The following is a 22,041-nucleotide window of genomic DNA, read 5'->3' as shown; positions in this document are numbered from 1 at the left end:
TATACGCTACCATCCCAAAAGACAACAGACCAGCACACGGATGCACTCTCACTCTCAAGACATTTTCTCACAGACACCGCTCACAGTCTATGTTTGATTTATTGAGTCAAAAGTCACTTTGTCTACAATACGAAAATAATGCGGAGACAAAAAAGATCCAGACAGTCTGACAGTAAAAACAATATGTCCTGATGCAAGGAGCTACAGAATTTGAAAGAAAAAATTATGCAGATATGACTAAAATGATGCAACTACTCTTGTATTTGACAATAATGTATTATAAAAGGACAACTTTCAGTGTCAACCTGTGGAGGAAGGACTGAAAATTGAATGTAATTCTGAAAGTGCATATTCAGTCATATCACTTGCATCTCTCTTTATTCTCCCCTGAAATTAAAGAAAAAATATGTTTATCCCAAAGCTCTGATGCTCTGGCCCTGAACTTACGGTCAATCTGGTCGGCAAACACCTCTCCGTAGATCATCCAGTAAGGCATGAAGAAGATGTTCCTTGCAAGCATCCAGGACGGGTCTTCATTTGGGTTGAGGATGGCCTGACGCGCCACTCCGAAACTCATCAGCACCACCAACATGATGATCACAAAATACATCATGTCGATCATCTGACAAAGGGAGGGGGGTAGAGGAGGATTGTCAGAGAGAAGGGAAGGAGTGAGTGGTTAAAGAAGTGAATACAAACAGGGAACAGTTGGTTGGAATGTTCTTTTAGAAAGGAATGATTGCTGCCTTCAAATGGGGTCGTGTTTTCCATGCTCATACGAACACCCCCTCTTGTGGTATTCAAGACCTCTTAAGACCCTGACACACGAGGCTGATGGTCTCGCTGTCGGGCATTGTCAGAGCTGTCAGTGAGCTCTGGTCAGTGCAGCGTGTCCCACAATCTGATTGGCTGTTCAGGTAAGTGGACCAGTTCACAAAAAGAGAACCACAACACGAAATGGAAAACCCACTGACTCTGTTGCTGTAGTATCAATTATTTCACTCATTTAGCACAATTTCCCCTAATTCTTCTCCTCTGCCTCTTCCCCAGTGTTGTTTGCAATTTTTATCAGACATATTACTGATCAGAAGGGGCTGTATAGCGAGACTGGTGTCAAAAAATGCTGCTTAGTCATAACAAGGGTTTGTATATTGGCGGTACTTCCTCTCACGCAGGGGTTAGAATGTACAAACTTGTTAGCCATTAGCTGTAGTCTTTGCGGTGTGTTCAAGTGCACCTTTTCGCTAAAACACATGAGGCCTGAGCCAATGCAACAGTTGGCCTTTAATGCAGCGAGCTCGTTGACCTCAGAGTGGTGTGTCTGGACCTTAAGTTGTAATTTTCTGAAAGCTCAGAGTCCATGAGTCGTTGCGTGTTCGCTGACCTTTTCAGAAATGGCAGAGGCCATGTAAGTTCAGCATACTGTGGATGGTAAGTTAATTTATTGTAATGCAAGTCTCATAGAATTTTCCTTTTTTAAAATAATTTTTGGGTGCTTTCATGGCTTTCTTATAGGGCCACACTTCCTGAGCTACAGCAGCAAGGATGTAGCCTCTGTACATGGGCTGCACTCTCCACCAACTGAGGTCCCGGGGCGCTTCTCTTTGTACACTTTCTCTTTCTAATTTCAAAATATGTCTGAGGGAAATGTTGATATTACAGCCTCAACAGCCAACACCCCAACAGCCTCATCTTCTATATGCATTACTTTCCCTGCTCCCTATTAGCTTGGGTGGCTTCTAGATGCCATTGCCTAGCAGTGGTGTTTTAACGACTTGAATTAGCTGAATGCCACACATATCATGTATACATTTCCCCGTCATAGTTCCATTTGAAGGCAGCAGATGATAAAACCAGAGGGAATGGCTTAAATGAAGAAAGCAGCAATGGGGCTAAACAAGTCTGGTCCGTTACAGCTGGAGAAGCAGTTTAACAAGTTTTAATAAATGATGGTCTGCATTTGCATTTTTTGATGACTATGATTTCCAGAGTCTTGGTTGGTCAATCTTCAGTTTTAATTTGTTCTGGATTGAAACCTCAACTCAATATTTGAAATACACCTGATATCCATAAAACCCTGATTGATTGAGAAAGTCTAAGCCCAAGAGGGACAAACACTTCCTCCAAGCTGATTTATATTCCACATTCCTCTGTGTGTTTTCTTTTATTGAGGCTACCATTCATTGTCTTTTTTTGCAACTGAAACACATCTGGTTATAGTCACATTATAAGGTTCTTTCTCTCTTTAACTAATGGCCACATTTTCATATCAAAGACAGCTCGGGTCCAGCGGTCCACAGCCCATGTCAAAGACAGGAGAACATCAGATACAGATTTGGACCTTTGATCCCTTCTGTAGTTTTGTCTACATGTATTTATCAGAGGCTCTGATCTTGTGCTGTCTGAGATCAAACAATGAGGTTTAGAAGATCCATTAGGGCCAAGCCTGCACAGCACACACAAATGAACCTTTGTAATCGTAGGTCCTGGTAAACTCTTATATCAGTATGTATTGTGTGGAAGGTAGGAAAAGCCAGACATAAATGAAGAATAATGATGGACTGAGGAAAACATGAAAGACAATGTGTATAGCAAAGAAAGACACACACACACACACACACACACACACCATCACCCCTGCCCTCCTCTCACCATCTTGCCAATCATCATCACATAGGGACCGAGGTACTTGTTGACCCCGAAGATGTCCAGCAGCCGGATGTACCAATAGATGATGTTTACGCAGTAGATGACCCGCCCGTAGCTCATGAGCGGTGGCTCCTGGAGACGCAGGACCATGCCGACAGAGAATATGAGGATGGCCATGAGGTCTGTGATGTTCCAGTACTCCTGAAGCCAAACTTTCACCTTTTGTAACAACTTCCCCGGCTCTGACATCAGGATCTGGAGAAGAGTATGAAAAAAAAAATACTTAAGCATCGATGCCTCTCAAATGTGGAACAAATTTAAGTACGCTGCCAACGTGATTGAAACGGAGAGGAAAAGAAACGCATTATATCTTGACCACCATTAGAGGGCAGTATGAGTTCATCAATCAGGGCATCTAGCAGATGTCTGAGGAGGAATTGCTGTGCAGCTGAGAATGATGTGACATAATGATTAATGCATTTCATTCACTTACAGTACAAACACAGCCACAGAATGAGGCTGAAGTAGATAGTCTCATATGGCACATACCTTATTTTCTATTTACTCCTTTTTTTGCTGTTTTTCCCCCCTTCTCTGTCTCTATCCTTCATCTCAACTGGTCTCCTGTTCCTTTCTCTTTCCCTTTGATTCTTTCTTTTTCCTCCCCTTCAATTATCACAGTTGCCCTGTTTATTAAGAATTTGCTGATATGGACATATTATATTAAGCGTCGGCCCTCAGCCACAGGACTCACTGAATTAAACTGAACAATTATAACTATATGACTGCTTTTGTGTCTTCATTTCACTAAATAGTGGTGAAGAATTGATTATTGAGTCTTCAATACAGTACAGGATGGGTGGTACCTCTCTCATTTTCTCAATGCCGTTGGTGAAGATGTAAGCGATGACAATCCACTCTTGAGGAGAGGGCCACAGGTCCATCTTGACCAGGACGATGTAGTTGTACAGCATCAGGTAGCCAACGTACGCCATCTACGTAAAACACAACAGCAGCTCAATAAAGCACAAGCATCAATAAAGTGATATTCTCTTTTTCAAAGGGCTAGAGAGAGAAGAGGGGTTGTGTTTGAAATCAGGTGAATGATTGACCCTCATTACACCTTCATTTATGCAGTGTCTCTGATCTGATAATAGAGGTTTGATGTCAAGACACTTGATTGCTGTACGTTCACACTTGGGCTGAAAATATCCATGATGCTCCTCCTGTGGCTATGTCTATTTAAATCCATGTCAGCTGTCTAATTCCGTTTTTTCCACCACTTCTTTCGGCGCTCTGGCTCATCATGATCCACGCGATGATAAAAATGTGATTACAATGCAAGGCTCAAGGCCTGAGACTTGACACAAATGTATTCAAAATCAATTTTTACATGTTTACCTCATTCACAGGTCCTGACATCAGTTCAATCATATGTTTTGATTCAGTGAATGGTGATCCGATATGACTAAAGAACTTTTAAATGGCATGAATATAAGTGGTTGTGATTTGGACACAAAAATTAAAAGCTTTAACATATTCAAATTATGGATTGAAGTAGATACAAACACACTGGGGATGGTTTCTCTCCCAGTCCATGCTTAAATCAAGCATTCTAGTCAAGTAAGCAGGCAAAATGATTTTAATCATGTGTGACCAGGACTGTCATTCCGTCCCCCATGAGTTGGTTTGTGTGATATATTCGACTAATATAACTATAAATGAGCAGCGCTCTGCAGCGGATGACAGGTTTGAATATAAATCTAGTAAAGATGTAAATACCACATTTGACCCTGAGAAAATCCAGCATCTGTTCTTATCAGAGCAATAATGAAATTCAGAGTATATTCTCTTTAACCTCGAGGGCAGGGAGAAGAAGCGAGGGGTGAGAAGAGTATGAGGGGAGTAAATAGCCAGTGAAGAGAAAACAGGATGAAACAAAGTGCAGTCAAAATATTTCCACAGCATAAATAAACAGGGAAATCCCTGCCGGTGATGGAAAAAAGATGTTTTCACTGGGCAAGCAAATTGAAGGAGCCTAAGATGGGAAACAAAAAAATCAGCTTAAATCAAACATCACACACAAACTCACACGCAGATACTGTACAAAACACAAGCCCACACAGACTTCAAAAAAATCAGGGGCCAGATGCAAAAACCTCGACTAAAACTGTGTGTACGTGCAGAGACAGAAATCTGCATACACACTCTTTTCGCCGGATTTATAAAGCTGCTCATATGCCTGGTTCTGTTTTATAACCCTTAATCATTGCTGTTACAGTTGCACGTGCACAAGCTTCACTTCCACAGCCACAATTATCCAAAAATAGATCAAGAAATGGCCTTAAACATCTGTTTGTATATAGGTATACTTATACCCACTCCACTACTCATTAGACCTGGCAGAACAGAAAGCAAAGTTTCAGCAAAGTTCTCCAACAGCATCACAACAGCTGTCATTACACACAGCTGCAGCTTTTAATGGCGCCTGTATCACTAATTCATCACATTTATCTGTAAATCATGATTATTAAAAGTCAGAACAATGATGGTGGTTAATCTTTAGAGTTTATACTGAAAATGACTTGGCTAAGTGCTTGGCTATTTAGGATGAAATGATAAGTTCATTACCAGGTGAGAAATGGCTCCAAAGTCAATAAAAAGAAGAATCATCAAATCATCTTATATTGTAAGTACACCTCATTGTTTTACCCACAGCTGGCTCTAGAAAAATGTGTGCATGCTGGTCTGAAGTAAGTTCAAGGTATGCACATTCTTTATTCACATTCTTCCTCTATAAATACCAGTTGTGGGAAAAATCATAAACATTTTTTGGTGCGCACTCATTGTTTATACATTCGGCCCCTGGAGTTACAGAATCCACATGGACAGTGCTGTATAGAAAGATTAAAACATAAAACATGCAGACTTCCCCACATATGTAAACACTTTATTTACATATAGTAATATTTCATCCTGTGGCAATATGCTATAACTGAAAGGGTTCAGCGTCTGTTTACACACAGTTAACACACAACCTCCTTGTTCATTCTCTGAACGCTTTCTCTCAGCTGTACTTTTCTCCCCATGTTGCTTCCATCACTCTCCCAATCTCTTTCACACAGAAGCTTCCCACCTAACAGAAGCTGGGTAATGACAGAGTGGAACAGCACGTTAATGACAACAGAGGCACTGTGGCAGTAGCAGCAAACGGCAGGGAACCAGGAATAGTTGGTGTTACAGAAATACAGTTAGTACTGACAGTGGCAGCAGCAAGCTGAGTATGTAGGTGGCGTTGCTGCAGCTGACACTGACCGTATGGAACCAGAACTTGACAATTGGAGCGTTGTAGAACTCGTATATCTTGCGTCCCATGGGGATGAGGCGGTGGCGGTTCTGAACCTCCTCAACATCCTTCTTTCTGGATGTCTCTGTGGTAACCTTACCCAGCATTGCCTTGGGGAATGCAAACCCCACATGGAGCGAGGGAGGAAGTGAAAGGTGTGAGGGATAAAAGCATGGAAAGAGTGGGAGGAGGGAGGTGTGACAGATTGGAAAGACAGGAGGAGGAGGAGCGGGGGAGATGCACAGAGAGGATGGAGATGAAGATAAGTATGTGAAAGAGGGGAGGTGGGATGGGAAGAGTCGAATAACAAAGGAAAAAGCAGAACAAAAAAAGAGAAGGGGGAGAGGGTTACATTATGGACACTGCACAGTTTTAATATCATAATCAAAAAAGCAAGCACAGGCAATGTCATCATTCCAAAATGTGAGATGTGTGTTTGAGGTGGAGTGTTGGGTGAGAGTGGTAACACTGTATGACGCAGACAAGGACACTCATGGATTGTGTCTCAGACAACAATTAAGAAGCAGAAGAGAGACAAGATAATGACAGAAAGAAGACAGATAAAGAATAGATAAAGGGTAAGACATAGATATCTCTTTTCAATCTGTGACACATTTCCTTATCCATGAGAGAGGGTTCGGAGCCCACTGATTCGATGGGTCATGGTCTCAATGTCAAAGCAACACCAGACCTCTGAGGGAGTTTATTCATTGAATTGTATTGTATGTCAAGAAGTATACTGCCCAACAGACAAAACGCAGTAACTACATATCTATTATTATATCATATCAAAACTGAATTATAACTTGCATCCAGCATTCTTGTATCACATCGATTTTATGATATAAACAAATATCATAAAGGCTTTTCAAATCTGCAGTAACTACAAAGCCGACCAACTGAGTGCTGCAGGAATAAGTCATATAACCCGAAAATAAGTTAGCATTTATGCACTTTCTGTTCCCTCGACCTGAAGTCAGTGGGCTTTTTGAATTGATTTTTTGGTTGAATGCCCTCAATAAGTCTGTTGTTAAAACATGCGTAGAATATTTTCACGTTTTGTTCTACGACATAAGATACGTCGACTTTAACTGGAAACTATTCTGAAATGTTGAGCACAATGTAGTTCATTATAGCTTAAAGTAAGCTATACCATTCTGGTGATTGCGCTTACACTTCAAAAATCACAAAAGTTTTCATCCTTGAACTGAACAAAATGTGCAAGTATCATAAGCTTATTTTCTGTAATAATACAAAATCCAATGGAAAAATCTCACAGGAGCTTTGTCAAGGGAACCAGCGCGATGCTAACTTCCAAGTTAGCCAACAAAAATATGTCATCCCTGCAGCACTCCATAAACCAAAAGGCAGTATTTTCTATAGTTACTGCTCTGTAGCTTGGTAATATCTTGGGGGACTAAATAAAAATTAAATTTAAGTACATTTTCTTCAAAAACCTAGTTAAAACTGATAAGAACTGCAGTTTCTCTGAGCAGTGATTGTTTTTTAATGGTTTATTTGAGAGGGACGATACTTATAGGCAATGTTACATCATACATAACAGCAACCTATAAAACGTATATAGCACTTCTAGCTGTAGCTATTTTGCAGTTCTTGAGTTCTTGTCTCTGCCTTTAATCAAAGGCATAGTGGAGTATATTGCATTTTTTTTGCCTTTTGTGTACATTCTATTATGACATAGTCATAAATGACAGAATTTGAAAACATTTACAAATGATCTTTTTTACAGTTTGCCATCCAGTCTGAAAACCCAGCTTCACTGCTTCTGTAGTTACTGCACTGTCTTTGTAGGGCAGCATAGCAGACCCGGGGAAAGATAAATAGTTAATCTGTCCAAATATTTGAAACACATGGGTTGTTGGTTTAAGTTCCCAGGCCACTGAGTAGGTGATAAAAACATCGCTAAGAATTTAAAGAAGACATCACCATCAGTGAGGAACCATGGGATATATATAATTTTCCATTGTTTGAAAAATAAACAGTCAGTCTAAGTTTTGTCCAAGGCACACACAGACGGGGGCCTTCAGGGTGAACAGATTCAGATGCCAGTGTGTAAATCACACCATGCCTTTACTGTACTGAACATGCACATTATCTGATCAGCAAGTGGAGATCACACAAGCTATAACATTCATCACAGTGTGGTTTATCTAAAGCATCTGAGGATAGGACAATACAATCTCCCTCTGTGGTGTAGCAGTCTGTGTTTATCTGTATGAATCTTTGTGTGATTCATAAGTGTCTGAAGGTGCATTTGTACAGTCAGAAGCCAGGACAATAGTGAAGGACCACTGCAAATGCATCCTTTGGCAGCCGGGTCCTTTGTGTACCTCAGTGCCTCAAGAACTGCATGTGTAAAATGGCCCGTTTTGTGAATCTTTGTGCCTGCTTGCTGGCTGTGCTAAATGCAGATGGAGAGTATGTACAGTGGTGCTGAAAGGCGTTCAACTTCAATTCAATCGCTTAACGGGATAACCTCACACTCTGGCTACATGTAACGTATGAAAACCATTCACAGAGCTGATGTGCCACTGAATGCATCTTTTTACTGGCTACACCTGCAGCACAAGTATGGCGTAAAGTTCGAGTGGCAGGCAAATCAAGACAGTGAGCTTTCCTTTTTGGTTCTGTCTTCAGTTTTTGAAGACAGATAGCAGACTGGTCTATTCTTATGACTGTAGAAAGGATTTCTTACGCACTGCACTCACACTTGGTGGAGCCAGTTTCTTCGTGTTGCAGCTCTATTAACAGTCTGCATACGCTAATGTAGCCTGTCTGCTAGATTCAGTTTGTGTGTTAAAATTGTCTTTCATAATCCTGCTCTTTATTTCAACAAACAAACTGGATCTTGGTATCATCTCCACAATTGATTGGATTGAAATGGAACGAGTCCTAATCCTGCTGTACATCCATGTCTATGCAGATGGATCAACTCTTCAACTGTGAGCCGGGAGAAGATGCTCAGACTCTGCATGATTTAAGCTCTGCAGCAGCAGGCGGACATGGTTATATAATGCAAAAGCCTGGGCCTCCCATGCTCATCAGCCAACATGCTGAGTGGTATGCTGCAGCAAGCCATCATCATGATGGGAGAGAGTGAGGGGCAGCAATCGGCTAGCATACAGTACTGTACCTCAATCAGAACTGAGCTTGGAGAGACGGAGAGAGAGAGAGAGAGAGAAAGAGCTAGAGGAAGGGGGAGCCGAAAGCAAAAGAAATGAAGGAACAACAGAGGCAGAGAGAGAGAGAGAGAGAGAGAGAGAGAGAGAGCTGGGCAGAGAACGAGAGGGGTCAAAGAAAAGTAGAAAGAAATAGAGGAGGAGATAGGTGGAAGAAGAAACATACACGGGGGAACCCACAAGCGGCGACAGACTGAGACGCTACAACTCCAAGACCATGTCTTTGCTGAGACGACGAGAAACAGGAAAGGCCGATTTGGCCGGAGGGGTCCAGTTGGCCAGAATAGAGAAACAAGTATGTGTGTGTGTAGAGAACTGTGTGCGTATGTGTGTGCATATCGACATCTCATTGTGAACAGGTTGTATAAAACTGGTCCACAAGAGAAATGTACAAAAGACACAGAATCTGGGCTATGTGTTCAATGATCAGCTGTTTAACATCTGAATATGTGTATAGATTCTGAGATGCGGGGCTGAGGTGGGTTCTCTCACCACGGAGTTGTACTGCGTCTCACAGTAAGATCTTACTGTGAACTCCATGTCTTCCTCCTCCTTCTCCTTGACTGGTTTCTCAGGCTCCTCCTCCTCCTTCTCCTGCAGGTAGGCCTCCTGATCCTGGGGCATGTAGGACATCTCATCCTTGTTCTTGAACTCCAGACTCAGGATAGATGGTGGCAGAAGCAGCCCTAAGATTACCTGAGTGATGAGGTAGGGGAGGTTGAAGTGACAGAATTGACAAAGAAGTACAGTTTCATGAACAGCGCCGCGGTAATTAGGACACAGAAGTCTGGAACAAACAAACCTTCGTGATCAGGGAAAACCACTTTCCCCTCATGCCTGTACATGGCTGAATGACAAAGCCTTGGTATTTACAACCCCTAAAGCGAGGGTTCTCATTGCGGGAGTCGATTACAAAAGCATTAGTCCAGACAGGCAGCAAGAGTATTGTGCTGCCACGATAGATGAGAGGGACAAACACCCGAAGCAGAGAAGGGAGTCAGGCGTGCAGCAAACACTTCAGATACAGTACATAGTACCAGTCAAACAAGAAAAGCGAGAGCGAGGCTGTTACCACAGTGAGAAAGTGACCAATAGAGGAAAGAGAAGAAGATGGAGAGCAGTGTGTCTTCTTATCTCCAGAAGCAGTTGTCTTCGACTAATTAAAAAGTAAAATTAATCTGTCTTCATTGTATTGACCAGTGGCTAAAAATCTAAATGACTGTAATCAGTTTAATGTCTGACCAGTTACTGGACTGAAAATGTATCTTATAATTTAAAAAGTCAGTTGACTAGCCAAAATAATGTAATGTTAAAGACATTAACAAGTTGCTTATTATCAGGCATATAAGTAGCATATTGACTGATCATTATTCATTAAAAAGCACTTAGTGAGGCCTTATTTTGCCTTACCATATTCAGCTACAGCTACTAGGCCACACAAACTGCCAAACTATTGCTTCTTGATCAGGATGATGGCATAAATTACAAGGTTGACAGGCTTCAATCAGTCTGGGCTTTATAAGGTACAACAAGAGCCGGGGTGGCAGTTGCTCAAGAGGTAGATCCCCAGATCCCCCAGCTGCTTGGAAAAGATACTGATCCCCAAATTGCTCCTAGTTCCACTGGTGTGTGGGTGTGTGTCCATGGCTTTGCATAGAAATGAGCATGGGCAGCCTCCAACGTGCATGATTGTGCGTGTGATTGGGTGAATGTAATGTGTTGCAAAGTGCTTTGAGTAGTCTTTGAACCAGAAAGGCCCTATATAAATGTAAGTCCATTTACCATTTAGTGTCACACGAACAGTCATTCTCTATTCTTATGTAACAAAACTACATGTGTTAATAGTGTCCTCCAATTAAGCCTTTCTGATTCAGAATATCTCCCCATTCTAAGTCGAGGTCTTGCTCATAACTAATTCACTAGTATTTTGACACTTATTAACTCACACAGGTTCCACTAGTGAATAAGTTATGAGTAAGACCTTATGTCAGAATGTGGAACGTAATCTGAGTGAGAAAGGCTTAATCAAGAATTCTTTGGACACTGTAAATACATTAAATTTCATGTTTCGCTACACAAGAATAGATCCATTCTATGAAGTATTAAGGGAGAATAAAAAGTACAAGGTGGTGTGTTGGTCAATGTACAACACAGGTTTGCATAACAAAATTAAACTCCTTCATGCTACACAAAAACAGAACATGCATATGTATACAGTTATTTATATATAAATAAACATGTAGTGTATCTTTTGAATTTCAATCACCACCTCTCGTCATTCAGCCGTAGTCCTGCACTCTGTCGGTTTGAAACACTGCCTGCTTGTTGAGTACGACAGATTGATCCGTGATGTTGTGGCGGAGACAGGTCTCAGGAGGCACAACAGTCTCTGATTTCATTAATTGTTTGGCCAGCCTTAGTCCCCTTTGTCCGTTTCCTTTTCCTGCGACCAAGCATTAGTCATGAGCAGCCTTAAAACCAAACTGGATTAGCATGGCTCTTATTCCAACTCTCTCCCTGCCTGGGGCAGTCTGACTGGTCAGGTTGGATGGTCAAAAGATCCTTTGGGCAATGATTGTCTCCAAGTCGGCTTCTCTTCATCCAAAACACCCACTTTTTCCCTCCAATACTGATGAAAGTATTTAATCTAAAGGCAATACGTATTTCGTCAATAAAGCAGAGGAAATAACCATTACTTATGTTTTACAATTTATATTCGAGAACTTCCTTATTAATAAGCCGTAATTAGGAGATTACCGAGGGAAACTCTTAGTTGATGGCCTAGTAGTAACATAATGTGGTCAGGCAGAATAATGCATAATAGGTTTAATAGTTTTAAAATGACTAATACAGAGTCAATATGCCACTAATATGAATGCTAATAAGGATGGTATCAGGATGACATATGAGGGTAGTGACCTGTGAAAAATACAATTAAAACCACAGCACAAAAAGTGATGTCTCTGCTTCTCTTGTCATCAGTCATGTTGATGGGTTGAAAGCAAAGACATCGATAGTTTGTCAGACTCATTGATGTGCGAAGAAATCAATGTACTCGTCTTTGCATAGTTAACTCACAGCCTCCAGTAACGGTGTACTGATATGGTATGAGAGTGTTGGAGGGGGTGCCGAATGCCGTGACAACTATAGCAACTCAAAAATGTACACACATATTATTTTGACAACATTTTGACAATGTTATTTGCTGTATATCATGAACTCCTGGGGGCATCGAATCTTGTTTGTTCCACTTGTGTTTTTCTTCCTGTCTTTCTGCTCCGGTGAGTTTGCTTAGCAGTGAACTATCTCTCTCTCTCCTGCAAAGGCCAAACCATACTTAAAGCACTTGTAGTCAGCCCTGCTCCAAGACCTATTCCCCTGTCTCATTCTATGTATGAACGAGTGTGAACCCAGCCGTCCCTCCAGCAAATCCCAGGGTTACTCTTCATTATAAATAACTCTAACCTCTACGATCTATGCCGCCGTCCACCTCCAGACATCGAGAAAACCCACGTGAGTAAAGATCGCTCCAGTCTTAAATGAATCTACTCTAGACTCAAAGGATGTTCACCAAATAAGCATTTGATATAAAATATGTGGGACATAATGTTTTGAAATAATAAGGTCTGTTCTTCTGTCCCTCTGGGCTTATTAAAATGCTTTGTAGGCTTATACTAATGAAGACCAAAGTTGGAACTGGAGGGCCACCTCATCCAGACAGTTACATAATCAAAAGTATTAGCTTCCAAAAAAAGCCTCTTTCCTACAAATTCCCCCCCCCCCCCCCCCCCGAAATCAAATAGAACTTTCTGTTATTAACAATCATTAAAGGCTGGTTCTCAATTTGTCCTGAATCCAGTGAAAAAAAAATCAAAATTTCATAATGATGTAATTCTAACAGACTGACTTTTCCATCAGGGTTGGGTCTGCTTACTCCTGAGCTTCCACAAACTAGAAGATAAAGTGTTTTAACTGTCAGTGGTGACCTGTGGTCTTTTCACAGCCCAGCGCTCTCTACATTATTGTGAATGAGTCATCAAAGCGAAACCACAGATATACCCAGCCAGACGGGTGTACTCCCAGCTCTATTTAATGAAGATGAATAGCCCTATGTTGTACAGCATATGGGTTATCTGAATTGATCATTTAATTGTTTATTTGACTATATCCTGATATTTGAGAATTGTGACAAAGATATGCACTAATTCTATATATAACTGTGAGAAAACAGACCTGTCATTGTTTTTAAATTACCTGCATTCTATTTCTCATTACACATCTGTCAACATTCACACTGATACTGCACATGCACTGATATATGTTTAAGAAGAAGACCCAATCAGAATCTGCTGATTTTTTATATCTGTCAGGTTTTTAGTGTCTGCAGCAGTCAGAAGAATGTTTCTTATTCAGTTAAGATGACAAAGACTGTTTTTGAGCAAAAATAAACAAACGTGCAAAAAACATATTAACATGTGTCAGTGTTCTGAGTTTAACAAACAGCAACTCTGCTCGGGTAGAATCTGTGGAAAATCTGGGGAGTTGTTTACTGAATTCTGTGGCTGCAAATTGCGTGTAGGCCTGGTAATCACCTAATGCTGGCCGCCCTCTGCTTCTCATATAGGAACATTACATCCAAAGCAACTAACAATTTTCATTTTCTACAGAAAGGTAATCAGCACTACTCTCTGCTTCACATCTCTACATTTCCACACCTGGCAGCTGTCACATGTAACAACTCTCCACTTAGCAGCACCACTCAGCAGATCCACAGTAGTGATTTGGGCCACCTCTGCAGAAGTTCCTCAGATAGCTGAGAGCCTTTCTCATTACTTTGTGTGCATCACTTTTCACAAATGAGTCTGCAGGGATTCAAGCGTTCCAGTGCAACTCTGCATTTCTAGCCTGAAGCCTGAAGTTACTGTGAAGTGCACAGAGAGGCTACTTAATGTAAGCACACTTTCCTTTACCCAAAGGTTATCCCAAACATCTGTCCAACTTCTTTTACCTTCAGGCCTGAGTTCTTGCGCATCCGCAGGCGTCCCATCCACATGTCGGTCAGCAGCATCTGACTGCAGGTGTGAGCGATGAAATCTCTGTGCTTGGCTGCTACCGCCAGCTGCAGGCAGGTGGCGTTGCTCCAGTTCTTCAGCTCGTACGTCAGCAGCTTCATGGCCATCTGCTCGTCCTGTTTATAGGACTGGTCGAGGAGTTCCACCGCCAGCTGGCCAAACTCTCTGTGAAATTATATACAGGACATATACAAGCACACAGAGACAAGAACTGTGATACACTGTGTTCAAAAATGTAATTAAACTGGTCGGGGAATCACTGACCATCTGGTCAGATTCTGTAAGAGATTAAATTTGCATACAAACACTTGTACACACAAAGCGACACAACATTTTGTAAATCCTGGCACACAGGGAAGGTCAAGGACTTACATGAAAAGTGTATCTTATTGCCTTAGTGGATGCGCACTCGTACCCAAATTCTCACTGGTAACTATGTCTGCATCTTTTCCAAGGTGACAGTGTTTGGACCCCTTGTTGTTTAAGTTATAATGTATGTACACTGCATGCTGAACTAGAACTGCTGTGTGCAGCGATTATTACGGAACGACCGTGCTAATATGAAATATTTCTTTGAGAAATTAGGCAAAAATGTGAAAACAATATCTAAATGTTTGGATGTAATATGACCAACACATACAGCACATAAACACAATTTAGGTGGTATAAACCTCACACCAACACTTTAATATGTCCCCTTTGGACAAAACAAACATAAATCAATGCTCTGAGATCACGTTTCATCCTAATCTAAGTCTCTGAGAGGACTTTCTTCCACACGCACGCACGCACGCACGCATTACAGCACAATATTGCACACTACGCTAGAAAGCAATCTGTTCTGTACAGTTTAAAGTGTATAACATGGCACTAACACCACTGGGGTTTGGAGGATTTATAAAACAAGGGCTCAAAATGGCACAGATCACAGCACATGCCCCAGTTCAGCAGTTTCTGTTTATATGAGGGGCTTTTCTAATGACTTATGAATATAAAAGGTGAATACTCTACAGCAACACAGCCTGTTTGAAAATGTCTTGGACAGTAAGAAAAGGTACCTACAGAATGTATGCATTACTGTATGTACCTTCACACAAAATAACAAGTTCACATAAACATCCCTCAAATTTATCCATATCTACACACATACAGCCAATCTCAAACACTGCAAACACAAATAACAAAGGATAACATATAGATATAAAAATGCAAGTTAAATGAGCTCTCTTGAAGGAAGCCAAGAAAATTCTCTGTGGAAAGTAAACCTAAAATATGCCAGCTGTAAGGCTGTCCTTTGAAACTGTGCGTAAGTGTGTGTGGGAAATCGAGGTTGGCGTGATTTTGCTTCATCTGTAGTATCTGAAATCTTCCCCCTTAATTAACAGTAATTTCCATAGCCAGCATTTTCATCTCTATGTGATTACCTTCATCTCAAATGCATATCCTTAACTAATGATGATGCATGTTATTAGATTTCTGTATCTATGTCACTGACGTCCCATGAGAGCCTGGAGTAGTCCGAAACAGGTCAGTTTGCAGCAAAGAAGGTATGTTAGTGTATGTCTGTGTGCCCGTATGTAATGGAGTATGGAGGTAAATGTCCTGTCTAGACTCGCCACTCAACTTTACATAAATCATTTAGTGCACAAAAATGCACATGAGAGAGATCTGAACTCACAGAGAAGGACTACAGAATCTCAACATGTTGGAATACTCAGTTCAAGAACACATATGGCTGCGCGTGTGGTAGTCGGGAAGCATTGGGACACAATGTTCCTCCAGTGTGTTATATAGGTCTTTGTGCATGTAAAAGAATGAAGCAGGGTGGGCCTTAAAAAGACAGTAGCTAAAACAGAGTGTCAGAGTGAGGGGGAGAACAGTGCTGCAGTACTGGACAAAAGGAGAAAAATCTTTTGTTTTTTTGAGCATTAAAGGTTGTAAACCTTTTTCAAGCAGTCAAAGTAAAATTATGAACCTGAAAATATGCATTGATTTTTGTTAATATATTAATTATTTTGAAGTTGATGAGGGTTCACAGTCATCTTATCCTGAATTTGATGCCATATACATATATATACTTATGCCGTATGTTATGAACTCCCCTGGGAGATGTGAAGCAGGTGAAGTGTGAGGGCCAGGTGAGGTCAAGGTAGACTGATCCACAAATACACAACACAGAAACATGTCACGAGATGGGAGGTAGCTCACTGAACCCCGTGAGTGGGTGGAGTTGAGGAATCAGTATCACCTGGTCTTGGGGGGAGGTGGAGGTTGAAGACAACTTCCGGGGTTTCAAGAAGAAGAGAGAGAGACCGGGCCGGCGACACACACCCACCCACCGCACCGGAGTCACACACCAAATGAACTAAGAACCAAGTGCTGAATTGAGCGAGCTGGCCGGCTGTGGAGCTGCTGTGGCCATATAGCGACGGGGACGCCCTGAGCTATGGCTTCGCCGAGTCCGGTCGTGCCGGGTTGTACCGGGTCCAGAAGCGGTACAGAAGGAGTGGATAAGTGAAGCAACTCCCATGCTCAGTTAGTTACACACACCTAGATAGGTACACAAACTCACGTTCTGTACATACACCTGAGAGAGGTAACCACAGGAGGAAGCGGGAGGCTTAAATCAGGTCAGGCATAGTTTGATAATGTTAAACGAACAACCCATATTTACATGCTGTACTGTTGCAGTCCCGTTTGTCCACGTGTGTTACAAGTGGGGGCTCGTCCAGGATCAGGATTTCGATAGGCAGTGGTTTTGGTTAATGTGTGATACTGTTGTCTTATTTCTGAATTGTGTTTATGTTAGCTGACTTTTGTGAGTTTTCAGTTAGCTACTGAAGGGGCAACGGCGTTAAAAGCCGAGCTGGCGGAGTTTAACGCAGCTGGATTGGTCGCGCACAGGTGTGGTTTGGTTAATTGGCGCGGGTCTCTGGTCCGAGTCTGTCGTGTCGAGTGTGATGCGGTCGGAAGGAGAAGAAAGACTTCCATTTTGCTGACGGGGTTGGGATGAGGAGCACTGGGTGGCTCTGATACAAAGCTCACTTACAGGGAAAGCTCAAGAAGCCTTTGTTATGCTTGGTATGGACGACAGTGAGGATTATGAGTGTGTTCGGGATGCTGTTTTGAGACAGTATGCTTTAGTCCCTGAAGCTTATAGGCAGTTTTTCAGTTCTGACCGAATACAGACGGGGCAGTCATATGCAGAGTTTGCCAGGCAGCAGGCACTGGTGTTCGAAAGGTGGCTTAAGGCCAGTGAAGCCTATAGCTATGAGGAATTGAAAGAACTCATGCTCCTTGAGCAGTTTAAACTAAGTCATTCAGACATATTTGAGTGAGTTAGATCTTTCTTCAGTGACTAAAGCCGCTGAGGCTGCAGATCGTTATGCTCTCATTCATAAGGACATTAGGTCTGATAAATGTGAGTGGCAGGAGAGGCCAGGGCAGAGTAGGTGGTCAGGGGGCACAAAGAAGCCCATATGAGAAATATAGTGGCAGTTCACGGCCCCTTGTTGGAGAACCTGGAAATGATAAAGTGAGTGGTAACTGGCGCACCCCAGTGCATGGAGTCGACAGGAGAGGGGATGGCAGACGCCCTCCTTTGAAATTTCGAAATGACCGACCATATGATAAATTTTCCCCCTTTCCCAGGGAAAACATATATCACTATTTTAACAAACCAGGCCATCTCAAATCGCGTTGTCCAGTGCTGCAAAAGAGAGGGGCAACAGTTGGGATAGATGGTTGTGAAGTATCTTGTGTGGGGGCACAGAAAGAACCTTCAGGGGGGGAAGGAGGCCGTGAGCTTGTGTGTTTGGGACTCATGCCTGCCATGCAGCCAGTGTCAGACGTAACAAGTGTTGGGCTCAAGCAGTTTGGGAAATATGTGTCAGAGGGAGCAGTCGCTGTGGCAGAAGGAACAGCTGAGGCTTCTGTGACAGTGCTGAGGGACACAGCTAGTGGCATTTCAATCTTGTTAGCCGGTACCATTGATCTACCAGACACAGCTGCGATAGGGAGGTATGTCCCAGTCAAGGGTTTTGGTGGCACAGATTACCTGGCCGTGCCTTTGTATCGAGTGTTTGTGAGAACTAAGCATTACATAGGATATGCCGAGGTAGGAGTGGCGCCAGAGTTGCCGGTTGCTGGGGTGCACCTACTGTTGGCTAATGATTTGGCAACTGATGAAGCAGCAGTTGCTCCCTACCACAGCGACTGCTCCCATCTGTCCCCCACCCCCTGTGAGGTAGCGGAAACTGTGGCTCTGGAGAAAGAATTTCCAGCAGCATTCCCGGTGTGTGTGGCCCGAGCAAGAGCAAATGTGGACCCCCCTGTAACTGAGAAGGACGCCCCACAGGTTGAATTAGCAGATACCGTTTTTGCAAAGTGGTGTGGTTTGGAGAAAGCGCCAAAATTGAACCAGAGGAATTTGGTGAAGGAGTAGTTACAGGACCCTACCTTAGGTCTCCTGAGAGAAACGGCGGCATCCGAGGAGGAAAGTCGGGAGATGGCTGGAGGGTTTTTTCTTCGGGGAGATGTGCTCATGAGAAAATGGCGGCTTCCGGACAGGCCGGCCACCGAGGAGTGGAGTGTGTGTGAGCAAATAGTCTTGCCCTGATGTTACCAAGGTGAAGTTCTCAGGATGGCCCATGAGTCTCCCCTAGCTGGTCATGTCAGTGTTAGGAAAACGCTAGCTAGGATTAGACGTCATTTCTATTGGCCCCAGCTCCGTAAGGACGTGGTGAATTTTTGTCGGCCTTGTCATGAGTGTCATGTTGTCGGGAAGCCTAATCAAAAGGTTCCAAAAGCACCTTTGAATCCCATCCCAGTTATGGAGGAGCCTTTTGCTAAAGTGATTATTGACTGTGTTGGCCCGTTGCCTAAGACCCGGAAGGGAAATGAGTTTCTGCTTACCATCATGGATAGTAGCACTCGGTTTCCAGAGGCTGTTCCCCTGAGAAACATTAAGGCATGCACTATCATAGAGGCCTGAGTTGGTTTCTTTTCGAAGTTTGGCCTTCCTAAGCAGATACAGCATGACAGAGGGACTAATTTTGTGTCCGGAGTCTTTCAGGAAGTCATGACTGGGTTGGGCATCACACAAGCGGTGTCCTCGGCGTACCATTCAGAGTCTCAAGGGGCTCTGGAGCGTGCTCACCAGACCCTAAAGACAATGCTAAAGACATATTGTGTTCAGTTCCCTGCAAACTGGGATATGGCAGTTCCCTTTGTGCTATTTGCGTGCTGCTCAAATTGTTGAAGGAGCAGTTGACACAGCCACAGACAAATGAGAATATGTTGCAGTACATTTCAAAATTTCAAGATCGGTTGTGGGTTGCTGGCCGGGTGGCAAGGGAACACCTGAAGGGAGCCCAAGCTCGTATGAAGGTGCAGTCTGACAAGAGGGCTGTGGACCGCTGCTTTGATGTTGGTGACCGGGTTTTGGCCTTGATCCCACAGCGGACCTCTAGCCTGGGTTCATCTTTCTCTGGTCCATACTCGGTGCTCAAGAAAGTGGGTGATCGGAACTATATCATTAGTAACCCAAATGGGAAGCGAAAAGACTGTTTATGTCATGTTAATTTGTTGAAAAGATATGTAAATTGATCTCCAGCTCCAGCAGTGGTTTGTATGGTTATGAGTCAGGTGCCTGAGGAGGGTAGTGGGGATTAGATTCCCATCTAGCTCATATATCTGCTGAGTGGCAGTCTGCCATTAAGATGTTGTTAGTAGAGTTCTCACCACTTTTTTAAAGATGTTCCAGGGCGAACTACTTTGGCAGTTCATGACGTAGATGTTGGTGGTTCCTCCCCAATAAAGCAGCACCCATACAGGATGCCACCCTCTAAGCTGCATGTGTTAAAAGAGGAGCTGTCATATATGTTGGAGATAGGTGCCATTGAAAGGGGGCAGAGCAAATGGAGCTCCCCGCTGGTGCTTGTCCCTTAGCCTGACCAGACCGTTAGGCCATGTATAGACTATCGTAAAGTGAATCAGGTGACTCGAGCAGATGCATTTCCCATCCCATGGCTGGAAGACTGCATAGATCGTATTGGTAGAGATACTGTTGTCTCAAAGTTGGATCTGCTCAAAGGGTATTGGCAGGTGCCATTAACGCCCCGGGCCAAGGAGATCTCAGCTTTTGTGACTTCTGAAGGATTGTATTTGTGTAATGTGCTTCCATTTGGGATGAAGAACGCACCAGCCAAATTTCAGCGGCTTAGTGGAGTGACTGATGGTATGAGCTTTGTAGTCACCTACATTGATGATGTAGTTGTGTTTAGTAATTCGTGGGAGGAGCACCTTGGCCATTTGCGGCAGTTGTTTGAGAGGTTGAAAGGGGCAGGCTTAGTCGTCAACCTACCAAAGTGTGAATTCGGTAAGGGGGAGGTGACCTACCAAGGACACGCAGAGCCAAGGTGGAGGCCATTTTGAGTCTTCCTCAGCCCAAGAACCGGCGGGAGGTGTTGAGAATACTGGGAATGTGCGGGTTTTACCGTAGGTTTGTGCCCAACTTTGCGGCTGTCACAGCACCTTTAAGTGATCTGCTAAAGAAAACAGTGAAGTTCGTATGGACTGATGCATGTGAGAAAGCGTTTGGGGGGGTCAAGACAATCTTGGCCTGTGAACCCGTTTTGCGTGCACCGAATTTTGACATCCCCTTTAAGTTGGCTGTAGATGCGTGCGTCATTGGGGTGGGTGCTGTACTTCTGCAGTATGATAAGGCAGGACGGGATAGTTCAGTGGCCTATTTCTCTAGGAAACTCAATGTACATCAGAGAGCGTACTCTACGATAGAGAAGGAGGCATTGGGTCTAGTACTTGCAGTAAAGCACTTTGAGGTGTATGTGTCCCATTCTGGGCAGGAGGTTGAGGTCTACACAGACCACAACCCGCTGGTATTTCTTGCCCGTTTCCAGACAGCTAACCCGAGGGTGTTCAGGTGGGCTTTAGCCTTGCAGCCTTATAGTCTAGTGGTGAGGCGCGTGGCAGGAAAATACAACATCCTGGCGGATACTCTGTCACGCATGCCCATTGATCCAACTTGATTTGCTGTGTATTCAGAGAGTGATTGTAGTCTGTCCAGAGATTTTGGAGCTTATGTCTCGTAGAAACAGGAAGTGGATTGGTTTAGTGGGACTCTGTTGCCTCATTGAAGGGAGAGTCACTGATTGTCCTTTTGTCCTGTTAGATTTTAATGAGTTCAGGTAAATATTATGGAGGTTGGGGAAGTGGTGTAAAGATGAGAAAACCTCTATAAAAATATAAAATTGAATAAAAAAACTCCTTCTATAAAAAGATAAAAATTGGTAAAAACAAAACGCATAGAAAACATTAGGTGCTTTATGATTTCACATGGTTTAGTTTTTCTTTTATGGGGGGAGGGATGTTATGAACTCCCCTGGGAGATGTGAAGCAGGTGAAGTGTGAGGGCCGGGTGAGGTCAAGGTAGACTGATCCACAAATACACAACACAGAAACATGTCACGAGATGGGAGGTAGCTCACTGAACACCGTGAGTGGGTGGAGTTGAGGAATCAGTATCACCTGGTCTGGGGGGGAGGCGGAGGTTGAAGACAACTTCCGGTGTTTCAAGAAGAAGAGAGAGAGACCGGGCCGGTGACACACACACCCACCCACCGCACCGGAGTCACACACCAAAAGAACCAAGTGCCGAATCGAGCTAGCTGGCCGGCTGTGGAGCTGCTGTGGCCATATAGCGGCGGGGACGCCCTGAGCTACGGCCTCGCCAAGTCCGGTCGTGCCGGGTCGT

General features: G+C 43.3%; 1 protein-coding gene across 21 annotated transcripts in view; it reads right to left on the bottom strand.

Moving 5' to 3' along the window:
* trpm3 (transient receptor potential cation channel, subfamily M, member 3) overlaps positions 1–22,041 on the bottom strand; it is a 169,645-nt gene that overhangs the window by 10,272 nt on the left and 137,332 nt on the right. For 10 of the 21 annotated variants that reach the window (XM_030415777.1, XM_030415783.1, XM_030415785.1 and 7 more), the window contains 6 exons: positions 14,204–14,432; positions 9,724–9,891; positions 5,965–6,105; positions 3,516–3,644; positions 2,653–2,904; positions 448–622 (listed from right to left, as the gene is read on the bottom strand). In XM_030415777.1, the coding sequence (XP_030271637.1) occupies positions 448–622; positions 2,653–2,904; positions 3,516–3,644; positions 5,965–6,105; positions 9,724–9,891; positions 14,204–14,432 (1,094 nt within the window). Of the gene's footprint in view, positions 1–396; positions 623–2,652; positions 2,905–3,515; positions 3,645–5,964; positions 6,106–9,687; positions 9,892–14,203; positions 14,433–22,041 lie in introns of all 21 variants that reach the window. The other 11 variants (XM_030415794.1, XM_030415774.1, XM_030415778.1 and 8 more) reach the window with 2 other exon arrangements.

This window comes from Sparus aurata, chromosome 5, assembly GCF_900880675.1.
Source record: "Sparus aurata chromosome 5, fSpaAur1.1, whole genome shotgun sequence".
Taxonomy (NCBI): Eukaryota; Metazoa; Chordata; class Actinopteri; order Spariformes; family Sparidae; genus Sparus; species Sparus aurata.
The sequence above is the reverse complement of the archived record's forward strand: the minus strand, read 5'-3'. Positions and strand labels throughout refer to the sequence as shown.